This window comes from Mytilus californianus, unplaced genomic scaffold (assembly GCF_021869535.1).
Source record: "Mytilus californianus isolate M0D057914Y unplaced genomic scaffold, xbMytCali1.0.p SCAF_4, whole genome shotgun sequence".
Classification (NCBI taxonomy): Eukaryota; Metazoa; Mollusca; class Bivalvia; order Mytilida; family Mytilidae; genus Mytilus; species Mytilus californianus.
In genome coordinates this window covers 74796575-74818179 of record NW_026262690.1, presented here as the reverse complement: position 1 = coordinate 74818179, position 21605 = coordinate 74796575, and the positions used below count along the sequence as shown (strand labels likewise).

The 21605-nt window shown below is 32.8% G+C and overlaps 1 protein-coding gene across 1 annotated transcript; it reads left to right on the top strand.

Annotated features, from left to right (window-relative positions):
• Positions 1 to 2288: 2288 nt before the first annotated feature.
• Positions 2289 to 18724, top strand: LOC127738532 (uncharacterized). The gene is made up of 7 exons (XM_052249814.1): positions 2289 to 2513; positions 4561 to 4852; positions 8093 to 8179; positions 9202 to 9432; positions 9665 to 9997; positions 15263 to 15598; positions 16424 to 18724. Exons 1-7 carry the CDS (start codon positions 2406 to 2408, stop codon positions 16570 to 16572), a joined length of 1536 nt encoding a protein of 511 aa, XP_052105774.1. The 5' UTR covers positions 2289 to 2405; the 3' UTR covers positions 16573 to 18724.
• The last annotated feature ends 2881 nt before the right edge of the window (positions 18725 to 21605 follow it).

The following is a 21605-nucleotide window of genomic DNA, read 5'->3' as shown; positions in this document are numbered from 1 at the left end:
TCTGACTTCTTTTAAACTGAGTTGTACTGTGCGTATTGATGTGTGTTAATTTATTCCACATTGGTTAGAGGTATAAGGGAGGAGGCTGAGATCTCACACAACATGTTTTACTCCGCCACATTTTTGCGCCTGTCCCAAGTCAGAAACCTCTAGCCTTTGTTAGTCTTGTGAGCGTTTTTTTTTTAAATTTTGGTTCATTTGTTTAGTGTGGCGTTCATTTCGCTGAACTAGTATATATATATATATTATATGATAAAAACTATAACACAAGTTTTTTATTATACAATCAATCAGAGACTATATGTATATATATACATATATTAAATTAATATTGAGATCCATTTTGTCCATCTTTATTTGGCAATCGCAAATGGCAGTCAGCAGGGTTTAAGAACATCCGTTGTTCGACCTGTCTGTTAGTCAAATGCGTTAAAATATACCTTTTCACTTTTTTGGTCTATTGGAAAATGTTTTTTGTGCTGTATTTAGACCCCTCTTCCAAGAAATTTGTTTTACATGCACACGTATAAAAATTGCGGTTTTTATCCAACGCAATCATAGGTTTGAACGTTGTTTTCAATTTAGATTTATTTATATATATATATATATTATTTATAATTCGTCTAAACAACAGCCCAACAATGTTAGATCTGTAAATTTTCGGAAGCAATTTTTTTGTTCTTCCATGACCGGGTGTTACCTTTCCTCGTCAGTTTTTATCTAGCGTCGTAATACAGTACATGATATATAATGATATATAAAGCATGAAGATGGAATTGTTACAGATCAGCTGAATTATCTATTGTAAAGGATCTTCATGCCTTATATATCATGTACTGTGTTACTGACGAGGAAAGGTAACACCCGGCCACCGAAATCTGTATTAATATAGAGCCAAGGTGGTCGAGTGGTCTAGCGCGTCGGGCATAGTGCAAGGCGATTTGGTGCCACGATATCTCAGTAGCATGAGTTCGAATCCCGGCCAGGGAAGAACAAAAAATTTGCTATATATATACAGAATGTATTTTCAGCCTTGTATCACCATCACTGCTGGTAATCCGATGGATAAAATCTGTTGTAGAGTCGTCACTGGTTCAGACATACTTATATACTGTTTAGGGGCCAGCTGATCATGAAGTCTACCTCCGGGTGCGGGACTTTCTAGCTGCATTGATGGCCTCGAGCTGTTTTCTGCTCTTTTGTCTGGTTTTGTTTCTTTGACACATTCTCCTTTTCCATTCTCTATTTTGTTGTTTACAAATTAGCATTCGAGGTGGGTATATGATAACCTTTTAATTAATCAATTTTAAAACTCGTTTTCCTTGCTCCAAGCAAAAAAAAAAGAAGAAATCAATTTCACTTGAGAAAAAGAAGTCATATACAAAAGTAGACATCCGCTTCCTGTTTCTGTTGTTTCGTGGTGATTTGCTTACACTGAGTGCGGGGGTCGATGGGTCGAACCAACGTAGCAACAACATTAAAATTAGTATTTGCTGTTAACATTATAAAAGCAAAGACATGAAGGCTTGAAATCAGAATGATGATTCCATGCGATAGCCTGTCTATATGCCACTAAACCGTTGAATTAATCGCGTTATCTTATCACAATAAATTATATTGTCATGAAGATGTAAGTAAAATTTGCCACTGAACGTTAAAATGTTTTTCCATTAATCAAAAAATTACAAAATAAATTTCAGCATAAACGGCACTACCGGTGTCTATATGTTCAAACGGACATGACTGAAATTCTGAATTCAGAAGAAAAAAATGCCCGTGATATCAAGCTATTATACATGTCCTACGTGTACTTTAAAAGAAGAGTCGTGTGTGTTTGAAACAGTAAAAGTTAGTTTATACATGATATAAGATAAATATTTCGGCCTACATCTTAATACCTGTATCTTAATCCATTTCCATGTATTTTATTGTCATTGTACTGCATGTATTCGTTAAGAACTAAATACGGAATCATCACGTGAAACACATGATAAATTAGTACAAATTAATAAAACAGTTAAATAAGACGAAACAAACGTTTACATTTTCAAACTCAATCTGTCAATATTAAGGCATTTGTAATGTTTTAGACACATTTATGACTCCGTAAATTCGGAAGCTAACATTTATGATACTATTTTACGTAAAACAACAAAATCCTACGCTTGAGTAGTCTCCGCATGTTTACATACACATCATCTGTAATTTTCATTTGCATAAATTAACATAGTTAATTAATTTTAAAAACACATATTTATCTTTACTTTACGTTAAAGAGTTCCCTTAATTAATTACCTTGTTGCCACGTCCGTCACGCCCAGGAGAGCAATGCATGTCTTTTTTCCTCAAACGTACAGACAAATAAAAATTTAGAAATTTGGATTTAATACTACAAATATTTACTGATGAGTTTTGACGATGAGAAAATCGAAAGACCTGCCTGGACCTTGTTCTTTGAAGGCACACTTTACAGGAGGTATTTGCGCTACTTGAAGCATCATGATTTATCACAGGTATATATAACTATTGTGCATGTATTTTATATAAATTGTGAATGATGCATCTTTTCAAATCATTCATGCTCTAGTTTTACATTTGGAATATGTTTTGGGAACAGATCCACTAAAATTTGCAAGAATTTACCTATTTGTTAAAGTTGAATTTCAAAGTCAACCAAATATCTAACATGAGATTCAATTAATCGAAGTTCTTTGCTTGGCATTGAGCACTTAAACCGTTTACGTTGTCAAAGTTTTGCAAAGATATTAAGTATATTTAAGGAATGAGTTTCTCAAGCTAGAAATATGTCATCTTCTGATTTTTTGTTCTGTAAACACTTCTGATATAATATAGATATATATGTATAATGGCAGTCAGCAGGGTTTAAGAACATTTGTTGTTCGACCTGTTAGTCAAATGCGTTTTGTTAAAATATACTTTTTCACTTTTTGGTCTTTTGGAAAATGTTGTTTGTGCTGTATTTATACCCCTCTAACAAGAAATTTGTTTTGCATGCACACGTATAAAAATTGCGGTTTTTATCCAACGCAATCATAGGTTTGAACGTTGTTTTCAATTTAGACTTGTTTATATTTTTTCGTTTGGGCTTGTATTATATTTGCCTTCGGGTTTATATGATCCGTTCATCCTATTTTGACTCCTCAAAATTCAAGAGTCTATCCCAAATTGAGGTAAATTGTATGGCTTTCCAAATACCGTTTCGATTCCTAACATCACTGAAGAGACATTAATTGTCGAAATCCGGATATGGTGTACAAAAACCTTTGCACCTTTTGTTTGCGGTATACCATCTTTTCCGCAACTTTATTGTTCTCTGTTTAGTATTTAATTTATAATTAAGATCCATTTATTACATCGGTGATCCGTTTATTTGGCAATCGCCAATGGCAGTCAGCAGGGTTTAAGAACATTTGTTGTTCGACCTGTTAGTCAAATGCGTTTTGTTAAAATATACTTTTTCACTTTTCGGTCTTTTGGAAAATGTTGTTTGTGCTGTATTTATACCCCTCTAACAAGAAATTTGTTTTGCATGCACACGTATAATAATTGCGGTTTTTATCCAACGCAATCATAGGTTTGAACATTGTTTTCAATTTAGACTTGCTTATATTTTTTCGCTTGGGCTTGTATTATATTTGCCTTCGGGTTTATATGATCCGTTCATCCTATTTTGACTCCTCAAAATTCAAGAGTCTATCCCAAATTGAGGTAAATTGTATGGCTTTCCAAATACCGTTTCGATTCCTTACATCACTGAAGAGACATTAATTGTCCAAATCCGGATATGGTGTACAAAAACCTTTGCGCCTTTTGTTTGCGGTATACCATCTTTTCCGCAACTTTATTGTTTTCTGTTGAGTATTTAATTTATAATTAAGATCCATTTATTACATCGGTGATCCGTTTATTTGGCAATCGCCAATGGCAGTCAGCAGGGTTTAAGAACATTTGTTGTTCGACCTGTTAGTCAAATGCGTTTTGTTAAGATATACTTTTTCACTTTTTGGTCTTTTGGAAAATGTTGTTTGTGCTGTATTTATACCCCTCTAACAAGAAATTTGTTTTGCATGCACACGTATAAAAATTGCGGTTTTTATCCAACGCAATCATAGGTTTGAACGTTGTTTTCAATTTAGACTTGTTTATATATATATATATATATATATATATATAAGTCTGAAAATTACACCCAACAGTGTTAGAATTAGACTTTTATGCTGACAAATTTTTGTCCCTCAACGGGATTCGAACTCACACCTTTGATACACTACAGCACCAATCGCTTAGCCTCATGTCCAGCGCTCTAGACCACACGACCACATCCGCTATATAAAAATATAACTTCAATAGTCGTAGTGTTACCTTGTCACGTAAGGCGAATCTAGAGATAGACATAAGACATGTGTTTTAAGCGTGTGAAGATGTTATATTATTATATATTTATTAATACATACTGAACAGACATACTCTTTCCAAATAAGTATTACCAATACCAATAATAAAACAGTTAGATAAAGCCACATCTATTGTTTATTGCAGATGCTTAACAATGGAACAACTCTACCTTTTAATTATAAAACTCCTATTCAACCTCCAATTTTGACACATGAGACAAGTTGGTATTCTCCACCAAAATTTCAATCTGAAGAAGACGAGATGCCCCCTCCTTATCACCCTCGATCCGTATCTGCATCTTCTGACCGATCACAGCAAGACACTGACTATAAAAAGATACGAAACAGAACAAGAGTTTTAGTGTGTCTAGGAATAACTTTAATAGCACTGACGGCAGCAATAGTTGCACTTGTTATACATTATTTCTACATTGAAAGTAAGTCACTTTTAATTATTCAGCATACGTAAGAAATAGAGATGTAGGATACATTAATAAGATAGCAACCACACGACATACGCACCCACAAAAACACAGAACCGATAACAATAGTGTGATATTTTTTTCGAATTTTCGTATTGTTCAAAATTACTTAAATGGAAAAGTATTTACCAAAGTTCAAATTGTGTCCTCTTTATATAATATGCATTTATCATGCTTGAACCGCACTTATTATCATATCATGACTATATGTACATGATGTAAGGAATGACAAACGACACAGGCACCCACAAAAACACAGAACCGATATCAATAGTGTGGTAATTTTTTTGAATTGTTCAAAATTACTTTAAAAAGGAATGGTATTTACCAAAGTTCAATTGTGTCCTTTTTATATAAATATACATTCATCATGCTTTCACCACACTTATTATCATATCATGACTATATGTACATCATGTAAAGAATGACAATTTAATATGTAATTCCCATTACAAAAATCGTCAAGTTCTTGGTTAACATATTCAAATGTACATGTAAATGTTTAACTGTATCTATAAATAATTCACTTCAGGATGGTCCAATAAAAGAGATACACATACACATATTTCTTTATGGGTTTGTGTCATTGGGTTTCTGTCTCTAATCTTTAACCTTCAAAATATATACTGTTAGATATAATACAAACTAACAACTACACATTGAGTAAAGTTTTGAAAGAGTTTAGAATGAACTTTTAAACAAACAGAATTGAACTCGGATCTACTGTTCGAGAAGGGTACAAATATATATATATATATATATATATGTTTTATATATGTTTGTTTCCGTAGATAGAACCGTTCGTTGTGTCTGATAATGAAAGTAGGACATTTGTAACACAGTTTCATAAATCAAACGAAACCACAGTAGGAAATCTTTCGTCGGGTTTTAATGAAGTAGGATTAACGTTAACGTCAATCAGACAACAACTATAGAAGACAAAAATAACCAAAAGACATATAGAAACATCATATAAAATATGTCAAGCTCTAATTCATGAAAAATTTATCAGATCTGCCAAGAATACCTACTTTTCTATAAAATGAAAACATTAAATGAAAATAAAACTTAATAAATTTCATGCGTTCGAAGAGCTTATCTGCATTTACTAAACCAGAAACGGCCCTACTCAAACATGTGATGGTCACGGAGAGATAGATACTTAAAACTTTATGAGCTTTAAGACAAATTTAAGGTCAATTTTGCCTACTGGGGTTGGATCCTTGTTTTCTTAATATTTTGTTTAATTTAATAACGAATAATTTAGAAAAGTATGTAATAAACCGTCTCAGTACAAAGCACTGACTAATGAGCTAATGATTCCCTCGGCAAATAATAGTCCTGATGCAGTGTTATCGACCAAGTGCTAGGAAATGAAATATTGATATATAAATTTCACGCGCACGGAGCGCTTTTCTGGATTTAAGTTTATCATGAACGCTGAAACTCACACTTTTGGAAGCCAGAGACGTATAAGTATGTAGAAACTTTATGAGCTTTATGACTTAAAAGAAACTAAAAAGGAATAGCCAAATTCACCAAAGGTCAACTTTTGCCTGAGGGAGTTGGTTAGTTAGTTTCTTAGTATTTTATCAAATATAAATTTAGAAAAGTATTTTATTTATCAAGTTCGTACCTTTGCACTGACTACTAGGCTGATAATACCTTCGGGGACTAACAGTCCACCAGCAGTGTTATCAACCAAGTGGTAGTAAATGAAAATTACTTAGTAAAAGTCATTGGTACGAAGCGCTTTTCTGGATTTACTTTCATCGGGAAGATATGACACACAACTACTGACAATGTTCCTGACTTAGGACAGTCACATGCAAATGTGTCGGGTACAAATACATTTTTTATATCTCAACCCTCTCCCTGTTTTATAGTTGATAAGCAGATTAACAAAGCGTACTTTAATAAAATGTAAATTTTTCATTATCAGACATATGTAAAAAAAATTCTCATCAACAATAATACTAGTACTGTAGCAAGATTGATAATAACATTACGGATATCTGCATATACAGGACAGTTTAACAAAAAATGTTTTTCATCTTCAACGTCATCAGAATAATAACAACATACTCTATTTTCTATATCAATATTTTCGTAACGACCAGTTTCAATTTTAATGGGCGCTACACCACATCAAAATTTTGCTGAAACACCTGTACCTACCAGGTATATAAAAAACAGATAATTTTCTACGCCATATACATTTTTGAACAGTTTATATGTACGTAATTATTACCATTATACTTTGACATAATTTGTCATACCATCCTTCCTTATATTTTTTAACAGATACATGTTCAATATTCTTAATCAAAACCTTGTTTGAAATAGCACCATTACAGAAATATTTAATATCAGGTCTTTTAAATTTATTGTTCATTCTTAAATACATTTTTTACTTTTGTATGTAGCAGACGGAAAATTTAAGCATTGGATTTTATCAAAACAACTTTAAATGAATAAATTAGCAATTTAGAGTTAAATATTTCCTGAAAATTAAATTCAACTTAATCAAATTGAAGTCGACATGTTTCAATGAAACAATTAAACTACAATAATGTTTGATTGAATGCCAGGATATATTTTAATGTAGTTAAATTCAAATATGAATGCATTATCATATATTGTAAAAAAAAAATGAATGTACGGTATACGGTTCATGAGACAGCGTTCCAACGACACAAATAAACAAAACATATCCAGAGGCCAACATTCAGTTTTCAGCAATATGCGGATGTCTTTTCAATATGTCAAGTTTTAAATCATTTATATGATGGCCGTGTCAAACCAAAAACTTGAAAGTTGGTTTATGCTGCTTCTCCGCTAAACACGCGGAAGTTAGGAGTAAGGGAAAGGCGACTCGGAGTCAGAATAGTGTTTTTGGATAGGATGACTTGTCTTTCTGTGAACTGTTACATTGTGAACGGCTCAGCGTGTCGGTCTAGTACAAAGCAGAATTCATATTCATATTACATAGTCATGTTCTCGTCATGAATATGCATTTCATTTGCCACTGGACGTTAAATAGTGATCCATCGTCTTTTTTTTCTTTTATTAGTATACACTATTCTCAATTGTTTGTGACTTTCTTGTTTATTTTTTGGGACGAGAATATAGTGTTTTACATAGAAAACGTTCAAAATTATTTTAAATCTAAATGAACTATAATTTTTATTTTAGCACAAAAAGAAGTAATAGAAAGTGGACAAAATTTTATTCACATTCCTGGAAATTTTACAGCAAATGAAACATTAGCGATACTTCAGGGTAAGAACATTTTAATCACACGGTGACATGATAAATAGATTGAATAAATTCATCAAAATAGTAACATACAAATACATTATCGTTTTATTAGTTAATTGAAGTGTGAAAACATCAATCAAAATTAAGTTTTTCAAATTGACTTTGATTTTAGGGTTACATATTTACGATTACAGTTTACTAGAACAAATGCACTATCTGATTTGTTTATTTCTAAGAAAACGAGTGGATTAATATAGATATAAGAAGATGTGGTACGAGTGCCAATGAGACAACTCTCCATCCAAGTCAAAATTTATAAAAGTAAACCATTAGGTCACACGGAGCATTGGCTCACACCAAACAGTAAGCTATAAAGGGCCCCAAAAATTACTAGTGTAAAACCATTAAAACGGGAAAACCAACGGTCTAATCTATATAAAAAACGAGAAACACTTATGAACCACATCAACAAACGACAACTACTGAACATCAGATTCCTGACTTAGGACAGGTGCAAACAAATGCAGCGGGTTTAAACGTTTTAATGGTACCAAACCTTCACCCTTTTTCTGAAACAATAGTGTAACATCACAACATAGACATGTAAGTATTATTTTGTCAATAAAATACTTGTATGATATGAGCTTGGTCTGATCCATCCGTTGAAAGTCATTTGCAAAATTATTTCCAATTACATTGTTGTGACACCAGCCATGAATGGTGATAAAACTTTAATTTAAACTATTTATCTCCAATCATATAGCCTACGAGGACCAATAGATCTTGTTTTATGTCAAAAGACCACTAATATATAATTTACATATAAAAAGATCAGAGAGTAAATGTTAAGTGCTTTTTAACTTCTTAGAGCACTTTAGATTCGTATATTTAACCTTAACTCCTTTGTACATATTGACCTGAAAAGTGGAGGGGGCTGTTTTGTCCTAAGCTTGCCCTCTTCCCCCCTGTTCGTAGCATATTTCACCATTTTCAAAGCACAAACCTGGAACAATTGCAATGTTTATGTTTTAAAACCATTTCAGATAACAATACGAGAATCATCAAAGAAAAGTATATAACTGATTTAAGAGATGCAGAAAATGAATTAAAGTTTACTTCTCCGGCAAAACCAGTAGGAAAGGGGTCTTTCTGGAGGAACGACGACCCCACTTCTACGACGACAACAAAAAAGCCGAAGTTAGTACTGATTTCACGGACAACAACTGAGGAAACAGAGGAATGGTATCCTTCTTCGTCTTCACCACCAACATTTGGTAGGTCTCAGGACCAATAAACTGATGTGAAAGTCTTTTGTTTTATCTTTAATTTAATCCTAAGTATTGGCAGCAAACATTTGTACTTTTTTTATTTTTTTGAAACTATTTGAAATCATTTAGGAAAAAAATCCGAATTCATTCATTAGATCTATAACTATCAACATGATTCGTTTTGTTTACCTGAAATAATAACTAAAATCAGCCTCTAATTTCTTGAATAATTTTACAGAACCAGTACTTATATCAGACGTTGAAACAGCTATAGGCAAAAAGAAAGCAACATTTTCCTGCACAATACAAACAAATACTGGGGCCTCTGTATACCTCAAAGGAAAAAATATTAAGCTGAATTTTACAAAATCACAAAAAATTATAGCTACTGGAATCCAGCAAAGGCAAACATATGATTATGGTTTCAAAATCATGGATGATTCAAACATGACAAAAATAACGCTAAAAGTTCTGATACAAGATGTCCAATGTGAGGACCAAGAAGATTTTGTTTGCGGATACAAAGATAAATTGACAACAACAGAGAAACATGGAAAGCTTACAGTCCAACGTAAGTCGTAATGAATAAAAACATTAAACTAACCAAGAGCACCTTTGATCACATCCAGTTTTCAGCATGTTTTTATAATGCTTGAGCATGGATCTGCATGTTTGCCCTACTGACCATAATTTATTACATACATTTATATAAACCTTCGGTTATTGATGCTTTAAATTTATTAAAAACCTTATTGTGTAACCTTCTCATGCATACTTTTAACGAAAACGGTAAACCAAAGAAAATGTAGTCATTTTTGACACAAACCATTTGATATGAGTGTAATGTATACGTAATATTATAACAAGTTCAGTGTACACGGCAAGTATTTCTGAAATTTCCTTCATCGAGCACCCTCAAAATAACTTTGCCATAGGTAGTCAAAGGCAAAAAGGACAACAAAACTTGTCCATGAGCAACCACTTGCCTGAGGGAGTTTTAAAACCAAACGAACAGCAAAACTTGTGTACGGGCTATTTTGTCTGAAAGAGTTCAAAACCCAATACGTTCATGGGTAGCTTTGCCTGAGGAATTTCAAGACAAAAAGATCAACAAAACTTGTCAAAAGGCAACTTTGAGTGAGGGCCCTGCAAACTCAAAAGGACAGCCAAATTTGTGCAAGGGCAATTTTGCATGAGGGAGTTCTAACCTTAGTTTACGTACATATAAATATTCTTTAGAATTTAATCAAGTTTTTCTGAAATTTTCTTTCAACAAACAGCCTCAAAACAACTTTGCCCTTAGGTAGTTCCAAAAACCAAAAGGACAGTAAAACTTTTCCATGGACAACTTTGCCTGGTGGAATTCTAAACAAAAAAACAAAATAGGACAGCCAAATTTGTTTATGGGACTTATAACCCGAGGACGTTTCAATACCAATGAGTAGCCACACTTGTGCATGGGCAACTTTGTTTTAGGGAGTTCCAAAATCAAAAGGACAGCCAAACTGGTGCATGTGCAAATTTGCTTTAGGTAGTTCCAAAACCAAAAGAACAGCTAAACTTCTGCATGGGCAACTTTGCTTAAGGAAGTTCCAAAATCGAAAAGACAGCCAAACTTGTACATGGGCAACTTTGCTTTAGGAGCTCCAAAACCAAAAGGGCAGCCAAACTTGTGCATGGGAAAAAATGCCTAAGGGAGTGCCAAACCTAATATGACAGGCAGTGCATGGACAACATTGGCTAAGGGGGTCCAAAATAAGAAAGACGACTAAAATTTCCCAAATGAACCTTTTCGTGAAGGCATTCCAAATTCCAAAAGGTATCCAAACTTGTGCATGGAAAATTTTGCACGAGTGAGTTCTAACCTTACAGAAGAACCGATTCGTGTGCCGATTGTACACTCGGGGAAACACTCCGTCATAGTTTCTAACTTCAAAAGTCATTTGGACTCGGATGGATATTGTCTCATTGGCAATCATTTCATCTCGTCATTTTTATATTTAACATTGTTTACAGTGGACCCTGTTGAAGCAGTAATATAAACATTTGATTTCACTTTGAGTGCTCTCCTATAGAAGTTTCATCAGGATCAGGTATTCAAACCCGATATGATAGGGCCCGATTTCTCTATTCCAATGCTATACATATATGGTTACCACTTTAGTCTTAAGTCCTTGATATTAGATGATGAATGGATAATTGGTTGTTTAACGTTGAGTGGCAAACTATATGCATATTTAGAACGAGAACATATTAATATGATATGATCGTGAAAGCTGCTTTGTTATAGACTGACACGTTATATTCAACTCTTTTTAAGTAAGGACAGGAAACAGATTGATAAAATAAAACCCAAGGCAAACGTGAAGCTTGCATTCAAGCATTTGATTCCATTATATTAAAATATGTTCTTTTTCTGAACAGTAATATATTTATTATATATTTGACGCTGGAAATATTTAATTCATTGTGTTAACCAGAAGCATTGAAAAAATTATATACAATGTAAATTGAAAAAAGGCATTTGAATATGACATTTATATCGTTAACTTATAATTAGATAATTCAGTTACGTTAATTATAAATAATTAATAATTAGACAACCTTTCCATCACATGTCAATTAAATTCTTGTGGCTTTGAAACCACAAAACGACGCCATTTCACTGACTGCAATAGATTTGACTTTATTTTACATTTATATTATCTCTTATCAAAAATGAACTACAAATCAAAGCTATACAATATGAAGCTTGCACCATTCAGGTATTGGAGAGTATATACTGTTACACTAATGTCCCATGATTAGAGTGATTGAGCACTCACTAACATGTTTTACTCAAACACATACTTTATTTGTCAGTCCCAATCTAGAAACATGTAGTCCATTGGTTGTTGTCGCTTGCAGTCAATTTTGATTGGATGGCCTCGAGGGCCGATTGGCTCATTGGTTATCACACCACATATCAATACGGAATTTTTTGGAGTTTTAGTCAGTTGTTTGTCTTTGGTTGTTGTCTGTCATAATTGTTTTATGCCCCGCATTCAACAATAGAGGGAAGTATGATTTCACTCAGTATTATGGTCAAACAGTATTGTTCGTATAATGTTAAAACGCATGTAGTACTATTCATTTGGTTTGTTGTCTATATATGACACGGGTTGGGGCCTTCAAAGCGAAGAAAAACGATCGAGGTAAATTAAAGCGTAGAGGTTTCTTTTTTTATAGAATAGTTATTACCGAACCCTATATTGCACAGAAGGGTGCCGGTCAATTATCAATGTACCTCTTTCAGCAGCAAACGTCCTAAGTGCCCCGTTTGCTCAAAGCATGGGTACGCGTCTAGGTTTGGTCTTTTTTTTTCAATTATTTGTGTTTTTCACATGTATTAAACCATGTCCACTTTTACACAAGAAAGAAAAAAATTGAAGACAATCTCACCATACATATGCAATAAATTATTATTTTCTTTACATGACATATGCATCAATCTTCACTGAATATAAAGGAGTAGGTTGTTGGACTAGTATAGTCGGGTTCTTTTCCTTGGTATACCTTGTACCTTGTAGTTGTTAATTTCTGTGTCATTTGGTCTCTTGTGGAGAGTTGTCTCATTGGCAATCATACCACATCTTCCTTTTTATACTTGTATCGGTGCTATCCAGGTTAAGGTTGCGAAAACATGTTTTTTTGTGTCGGACTTCTAAGATGATATATCGCACAGGGACTCCTTCTGGGATGACGTTGTCTTAAAAAAATAGTTATTGTGAAAAAATATAATTACGTCACAATCTTCGGCCAATATAGGTGTGAATTCAAAAGGAATTAAAATTAGCAATAATTATGTTTAACATGTTTTCGTATATTTAAAAAAAAAATGGAGAATGTGACCATGGGACACAGATGTTGCGCTTGCATATATTTTTTTGAAAGGACATAACTAGAGAACTGTAAAAATGACGCCACCCAAATTCGAACTCGATCTGTGTTTTATGGTAAAATGCATTGTGTATCAGTTCCGTAACATTTGGTTGAGGCAAAAACAAAATGGAGAATGGAAACGAAAAATTCAGCAATTTTTCCATTTATGAAGGGGCGTAACTCTAGAACAGTAAAAGTGACGCCACCAAAATTTGAACTTGATCTTTCTTTTGTGGTAATAAACATTGTATATAAGTTTCATGACATTTGAATAAGGCAAACTAATGTTAGAACGGAAACCAATTTGTGGACGTACGGACGGACGTACAGACGGACAAGGGCAACCCTTAATATCCTCTCCACCACGGCGGGGCAAATGTAGGGTAGGCGGATCAGTTTATTTCAAATGCACTAGAACACACCCGCGAAATCGCGGTCATTTAGAGCTTGGTTGAAAGTATGTAAACTATTGTAGGATGAATTTTTGTGAAAGATTACATGCAGAGGCGGATTTAGAGGGGTTTTCAGGGGGCTCGGACCCCGCACCTCTCCCCTTTTGTGGGAAAAATTTGTTGATTATATAGGGAATCAATGATGCATGACTGGAGCGGGACCCCTCTTAAGCAGTCAATGCACCCCCGCCCCCACCCTTATGAAAATTTCTGGATCCGCCACTGTTATGTCTGGACAATTTCAGAAAAGGTATCAAAAATCATAGGTACTTGGAGACAGGACAATATTTTTAAACCCTCTCTCTTTTTTCCAAAGTCCGTTATTTTTTATTTGTTTTCTGTTGAGTTCCATTATATTCGCGTTTCTGTATTCTATGAACATACGTATATTATAAATAAAGTGTATGTACTATTAACTATCAATTTCAAGTTTCTTCTCCACGCCGATCACTGCTATAATCTATAGAGAGTCTCTATATATTATAGTAGTATAATCATAGTATACATGCAGAAAACGCGAAAATGATTGTCCTGTCCCCAAGGACTTATGAAAATTATTTGTAAGTTTAAAACCGGAAGTCTTGTCTATGACTTAAAAGTCGGTCTGATGACGGAAACAATATTCGGACGTCTTTATTTTCATTTTTCTCCCCAAATAACCCAAACTGAATAATCATAAGAATGGATGACAAATGCGACTATGCAAGGTACATATAGGACACAGAGGCATGATGATGTATTTAGTGTGGAAGGAAGAGAAGCGACACACAAAATGAGGTCTTCTCGTTTAATAGTATAGAAGTTTAGCAAAACACTAGTAGTTCAGGAAAGGCTATTTAAAACGGTCATCGTTGAAGACATTTCAGTTATTGTCAAGATATCGATTGTGTGTATGTGAACAAAAAGCATTATTTTCGTAACTTTTACTATATATTTTACAAATCATTCAATACTAAAAAAAATGTTTTAATTTATTTTAAACTTAAGTGAAAGCTATTTTCAGAATATTTTATATATTGATGATGAAGGATGGCTGTTTAACGTTCAATGGCAAATTAAATGCATATCCAAAACGAGAAGATGTTAGTGCGTTTTTAATATTAACCTTGCTTTGTACTAGACCGACACCCTTAGTCGGATTTTTAACAATATTCTATTATCTATAGGATATTTTATCAAAATTGTGTAAAATGTACGTTGACTTGGTGGTTAATATTATTTTATTGTTTTAAGTGTAAGAATACAGCTATTTGTTTCACGGTATAATTTGCTTTTCTTTTTTTTTTAAAGTTTTGTATATTTTCTTTTATCTTATCTTAATGGGGAGGAAGGGGTATGAAAATAATATCCATCCAATTCCATATTTTATTTTCTTCTCAACAAAAGATAAACAGGTGTATAATAAGAGGTAGAATACTAGAAACAAGTGAATACATACCTTAAAGGATATTTTCTTTACATAGGTAAACCGTCATCAAGCATAAAAATGAAGAGTCCAGTTGGAATAATTGAAGGGCAGGTCGTTGAAATTGAGGCTACATGGAAAGGCGGCTATCCCACTCCGATTGGTAATATTACATGGTTTTATTCGGAAGCAGGGGGTAATTTGTCAGATGCACAGGCGTTTACAGCTGCCGACATCTCATGGCGAATGAAAATAAGGGAAGATAGTTGTAAAACATACATAAATAGTATCGTCAAGTTCAAGCCTACTCTAGAAATGAACAACACTATGTTATACGCAGTATCATCATTCAGTGGTGTCCAAGCTGGAACGGAAAGAATTCTTGTAATTCCAGGTAAAGCTATATATATACTAACAAATATTTTGGTATGAAAGCATCAATTGAACCATCATGAACAATCATACAATTCCACAGCTATATTCCTAACGCTATCTGAGTTAAAATATGCTGCTTTGTTTTATCTATGACTACCTGACTGATGCATTAATGTGGATTTTGTACGTCCCATGCATTCAAAAATTACCCAAGTATTTCACTTCAAACTGTTTCAAGAGCTGCCGTATAAATAGAACAACCAATCATTGTTTGAAAACAATCAATTCATTTGTACTCGACTCGTAAACTGTTTTCTAATAAATTCAGTCGCGTAAGTTTTCTCGTTTGAATTGTTTCACATTTTTCGTGTCGGGGCATTTATAAGCCGACTGTACGGTATATGGTTTTCTCATCGTTGAAGTCCGTATGGTGATTTATAATTGATTATGTCCACTTATTTAAACTCTGGTGGATAGTTGTCTCGTTAGCAATCATACCACATCTACATTTTTTTATAAATCCTCACAGTCTTCCTGTTTCTATACATTGTACACATACATTTTACATTTTAAGACAACGTATTGTTATTCTATCAATTTCAGGCCATGCAACTACAATAATAATGAAGTCCTAAAAATACAGGATCGGAAGAACATAAAACGAAGCGCTGTATAGAAAGTTTAAAATTACAAAATTGTTTGTTGGCACCAGAATGTAAGGCAACATCGCTATCATATAAGTGCACTTAGTTTAAATCATTGGCGTGCCGTATAACACAATTTATATACATAAGTTTAATCTGTACAAAGAAAATGTTAATGGCAAATTCTCATTTATTTTTAGAAAATTACTGCGACGACAAGACTGGAAATGCTTATAAGCCACATCCATATACTTGTAAGAAATTTGTACGATGTAGAACAGATCGGATTGATGTATATGAATGTCCAAAGAACACTTGTTTTACAGAGGATGTGTCACACTGTGTGTGATCTATAATGGTCAATGTGTAACAGGAATGGAAACAAGACTTATTGTGAAAAAAAACGCATGCGCACGGGAAAGAGATTACTCCAATTTCGTCCTGAATATGCATTTAATTTATCACTGGACGTAATATAGCCATCCATCCATCCAATTAGTTATTTTACATAAGTATTAATAAATAAACGTATTTCTGCTTTTATAATACATAAAGCTAGTTTTGTATAAATGGATCAGTTTTTTTTATCTTTATATGGATCAGTATTAAGGCGTTTTAAGTTTTGTTTTATTTAATACAAATTATTTTTGGCCAATCTTTTCTTTTTCGAAATTAAAATATAAAGGTGTTTAAACAAACTTTTATATTGCATTTGGACGCAACTCAATAAATATTGGAGGCGTCTGAAGAACGAAAATAATTTCTAATTTACTTAAGTATCGATTTAAAAGGCATATGCATATTGCATTTGTAATGAACTATGGAATATTTATGTTTTTCTTCTTATAAACGGGAGATAACTCATATGTTAAAAATGAATTGAAAAATTTGATTCTTCGACTCCAAGTAAAACCAGTATTTTTAGGATGCATCTTCTGTTTACAATTATGTTAAAATATATATCAATGTAAGTTGTATGTAGGCATTTATGTATGTTTATACTATTTGATAACATGCATGATTTTGTTTATTTTACTTTTAAAGGCAATTTAAAAAGAGCGTAAACGATATTGAAATGAGATCCTACAATTTTAAATGCTGGATGTTCTATGTATTTGAATTTGAGTTGTTGAAAACAAAGAGATATATCGCATCATATGAGATGAAGTGGTTGGATCTTTCCTTTTCTAAAATGATTTTAAGGAAATGTATAGGCCAGCTTTGACTTTTTTCTCACTTCCATCTGTGTAACATTCATCGTCTTTTTTGTTTGTTGCTGTTCCAATATTTAGAAAATCCGGTGTACATCACGCTAATATGACATAATAATTGAATTTTGGCTGAAATAATTTAAAGTTTATTCTTATTATAGAATTGGAACTAACAAACCACAAGTTAAGTATTAAATACATTAACCAACAAGTTATGGAAAGTATACATGGGCTAAAACTTGATTAGTTGAGAATTTTCAGGATAAACTAAATAAGTTTGCACTACCCATTTACTTTATCGGTATCCAATCTAACGAATTAATGTTTCTTCACATAATGCATCTTTTATAACAAGCCAATAAACTTAGGAGAAGTCAGGTAAACTAAATCACGACTTAAAGATAAGTTTACACAAACATTATCAATATTTATTATCTAATGTCTATGAGAAGTGTGTATGATTGACTTAGGGCTACTGACAAACCAATTTTCTGATTATTAATTCAATTAGCGCGTGCTTAGCAACATGCAAGAAGTCCTTAACAGGTATTTCGATACAAATGTTGTATCATACGTTTTCTGATACATCTTTTGAACGACGTTAATTATGATGCGTTTGAATGATACACTTCCACTAGGACAATACACGTCCCTTGGAAGGTTCATCACTTCATATAAAATAAATAAATAAATAATGATAATAAAATAATACTAATAATCAATATAGCACAAACAACTAAACATTAAGTAACAAGAAACCAGTAAAATGCGGAAATTAATACAGGGAAAGGAAGTTTTGGTGCGACAATAACGTAAATATGGGCACACAAAATGTAAGCCATTAGGCCTTCACTGAAAAGTAAGCATAAGGCAAAATAAAACGTGACTTTAAATTATGCTTTTAATTCTAGTCAGCCTAAAGCTGCCAAAAGCTTGAGTCTGGTTAATCTTTCTATTTCATTTCTGTTTTTAGTTTTCTTTTAAACCCTAATATATAAAGTATATTTTGCTTCCAAGTACCAATTGAAAAAAGCCGTTGGGTCTTAAATTACTGGCTATCCTAGTATGTTAATTTTTAACCTTGCATAGATATAGCTGAAATTAGAATAAGTCATGGCCAATGTCATTTTTTATATTTTTACTTTTATGTATACGTATGTGAGCTTGCAATCATTGTGAACTACGTGTACGCATGTTAGTATTGATGCCATTGTAAAATCTGTGGTTGTTTGTGTCGTCTGTAATGTTCCATGTTGATATTTAATCCAAAGAAATAAATCCATATATCTATCTCTATATTTACCTATCCATATATCAAGTGTGTTTATCTATAACACGATTCTTCCCAATTCGAATTCGACAATGATATCAAGTAAAACCAGGTACTAAGTTCGAGCTGTGGTTATAATACTAATAAAGTCAAGAAGTTATTCCTGAACTCCGAAACAGCAATTGCCTCGTCTTAGCTTCGTGTAAGTCAATCTATACGTTGTTTAGATTGTCTTTTTGAGAATTTATGGCAGACATTTGGAAGTCTCTGGATAATTTATTTATACACCTTTTTATTATATGTCTATTTTTATATCGTTAGGTTAATGCCTCTTGACGAATAAGTCCCATCTTCTTTCGTTTATATTAAAAAGAAACAAAAGTAAAACTTAAAATACAGGTATAGTTTAGATATAATAAGTACCATTCGTGTTACCTTAACAATGTTATGACAGACAGACAGACAGACAGACAGACTATTTTGTCATAGTGTCACATACCAATATAAAACAACAGCATTCATAATATTAACTTAAGTATGAAAACAAAAGCACAATAAAGATTTTAATTTAAGTTAGAATATTGGTATCCAGTCGACTTATGAGACACTTTCAATTAAATACTTAACAATATAATAATCATTAGTGTCCGTGACAACAAATGTGCAAATAAAAAAAAACACAATATCATTGTCGTTTATGGTTATTGCAGTTTTTAAATGGACAACAAATTCAAATGAGAAACCCATGTTTAAATGGTGTTTAATATAATAATTAAATTCCAATACTTTTTACGTTGATCAATTTGAAAAGAAATTCATCTCTGGCAAACTAATAGTACAAACCATTCATCAGCATTTTTCAGTGATAAATTTGTTCCTTAATTGTTTTATTCACAACGGTGTCGACGAGCTATTGTAAAATCTCAACCCTTCATTATTAACTTAATCAACTTATTTGTAAACAAATATTACGTCTCGTTACTGCATAATTCTGTCTTTAAAAATGCGAATTCTGGGTCTGTTTTCTGTTACTAGAAAAGGAGAAGACGGTGATTGGTCATTCTGAGACGAAAATCGGAGTGATCGTCTGCGCCAGGAGGATTGTTGGTTGTCGCAATATGGCAGCAGATCAGTTACACGAACAATATGAAAAATCTTTAGGGAGCTATTGAATAATCGGTGTTTGTGGAAGTGTCCTTAAGCATTATTTTTTTGCCCTCCGTGTATTACATATATTATAACATGTTGTTTCTGTCTGATCACGATATAAGCTGACAAATGGCAAATTATACGAAACCTACACATAAAAGGAGATGGTGGGTTTACTCAGTAGACCAAATTACAGACAAAAACAAAATAATAGAAACATCAATAAAAAGAAATAGAATTATACGAGAAGATAGAACGCTATGAACTGCCATAAGCATTTTAATGTATTTTGTTTGTTTATTTTAATGTGAGATGTATAATGTACCAACGTTAAGGGTACTAAATTCGGTACAATACATTTATATTATTGTTATTAGGGAACATTTCCGGGAGCTTTAATTTTAGTTCCAATAGAAAGTCCTGGTCTTATTTCCAGCAGATAAGTTTTTTTTATCTTCTTTTTTTCAAGACCACCGTGGTAACCATAAAAAAGTTTTAAAATAAATTATATAAACAACGTAAGTTTTAACTCATTTTAATCATTTTTATACGAATTCTACATAGATTCTAAGATTTATTCTATAGAGAGTGGTTATTAATAAGCAAATGTATTAGAATTTCTTCAAATCAGTACACTCTCAAACAGCATTTGAGACACAAGAATGTCCAGCTTTCAATCCAAACGACCAGATTCTCGATCTGTCGGAACGTGTTAAGATGTTTCACTAAAGCATCTTTGTTTCAATAACAGTTAAGTTACACAAGTTGACAGTTTAGCAGATGATATTATATATGTCAATAAATTTAGTGTGTCGCATGATTTTCTGATGGAACCATGTTGGTTTTAGTAAAAATTTACCGAGCGGACGATAATGACAGCTGGACTTAATCTACCTTTTAAAAAGGATGCACCTTTATGTTGTTATTCTTAATAAAGATATCAACTGTCAACAAACTATTCAGAATATGTCAATGACTTTCAATCTCTTAAACATAGTAGCTTGATTGTTAATTTAACCTTACTTTGAGTTGTCATAGTCAAGAATTTCCGCCATTGTCTTGTCTTCATTCGATACTCGTGGAAAGCGAAAGTAGTTTATCAACAATTGATGTCCTCATAGAACCCAACGCCATTCTCTGCCAACACGAATCCTATCGAATTACATGTTACCTGACAGAATAAGTTTTACCAATCAACAAACTTTGTGATAGAACATGTACCTTGTCAGGCGCCATATTACTTTGTGAGTGGTCCTTCCGTAATTAAGTCGTTTGATGTCGCATTCTCACGTGAACTGTCTCTCGTCGGAAGTCTTGAGACTCGTCGTAATATTTTGATACGTGCAAACTGTTCTTAGCCCGAAAAGGTAACCAATTAAATTCAAATGCTCTTAAAACAAAAAGAGATACTTGTATTGGATTACTTGATTCGTGTTTACTTTTCAATTTGTTTTAGCAAATATATATTTTCAAAAAATTGTCCAGATTGCACTACTTTATATCTAATACATATTTCTAGTTATATGCACAATATTCACGGTACACAGTAAACAAAAAAAATCGAACGAATGCTCCAGAATACCAATAATTCGACTGATATGAAACTTATCATACTTTTACTTTTCACTGTTATGTAATGCGTTTGTTTAGAATTTTGTTATCTAAAAATGGTTTAACCAGAACCGTAAACATCGTCAAAGTCAACAATTCATAAAACAGTTTGCAATCTGTTTGTAAGTGCATTCATATAAT

What these genes read in the sequence shown, in the direction of transcription:
- LOC127738532 (XM_052249814.1), top strand. Translation starts at nt 2,406, where the DNA reads ATGAGTTTTGACGATGAGAAAATCGAAAGACCTGCCTGGACCTTGTTC. An exon ending in AGCATCATGATTTATCACAG is followed by an intron (nt 2,514 to 4,560) that starts GTATATATAACT and finishes TGTTTATTGCAG; the next exon opens with ATGCTTAACAATGGAACAAC. An exon ending in ACATTATTTCTACATTGAAA is followed by an intron (nt 4,853 to 8,092) that starts GTAAGTCACTTT and finishes TTTTTATTTTAG; the next exon opens with CACAAAAAGAAGTAATAGAA.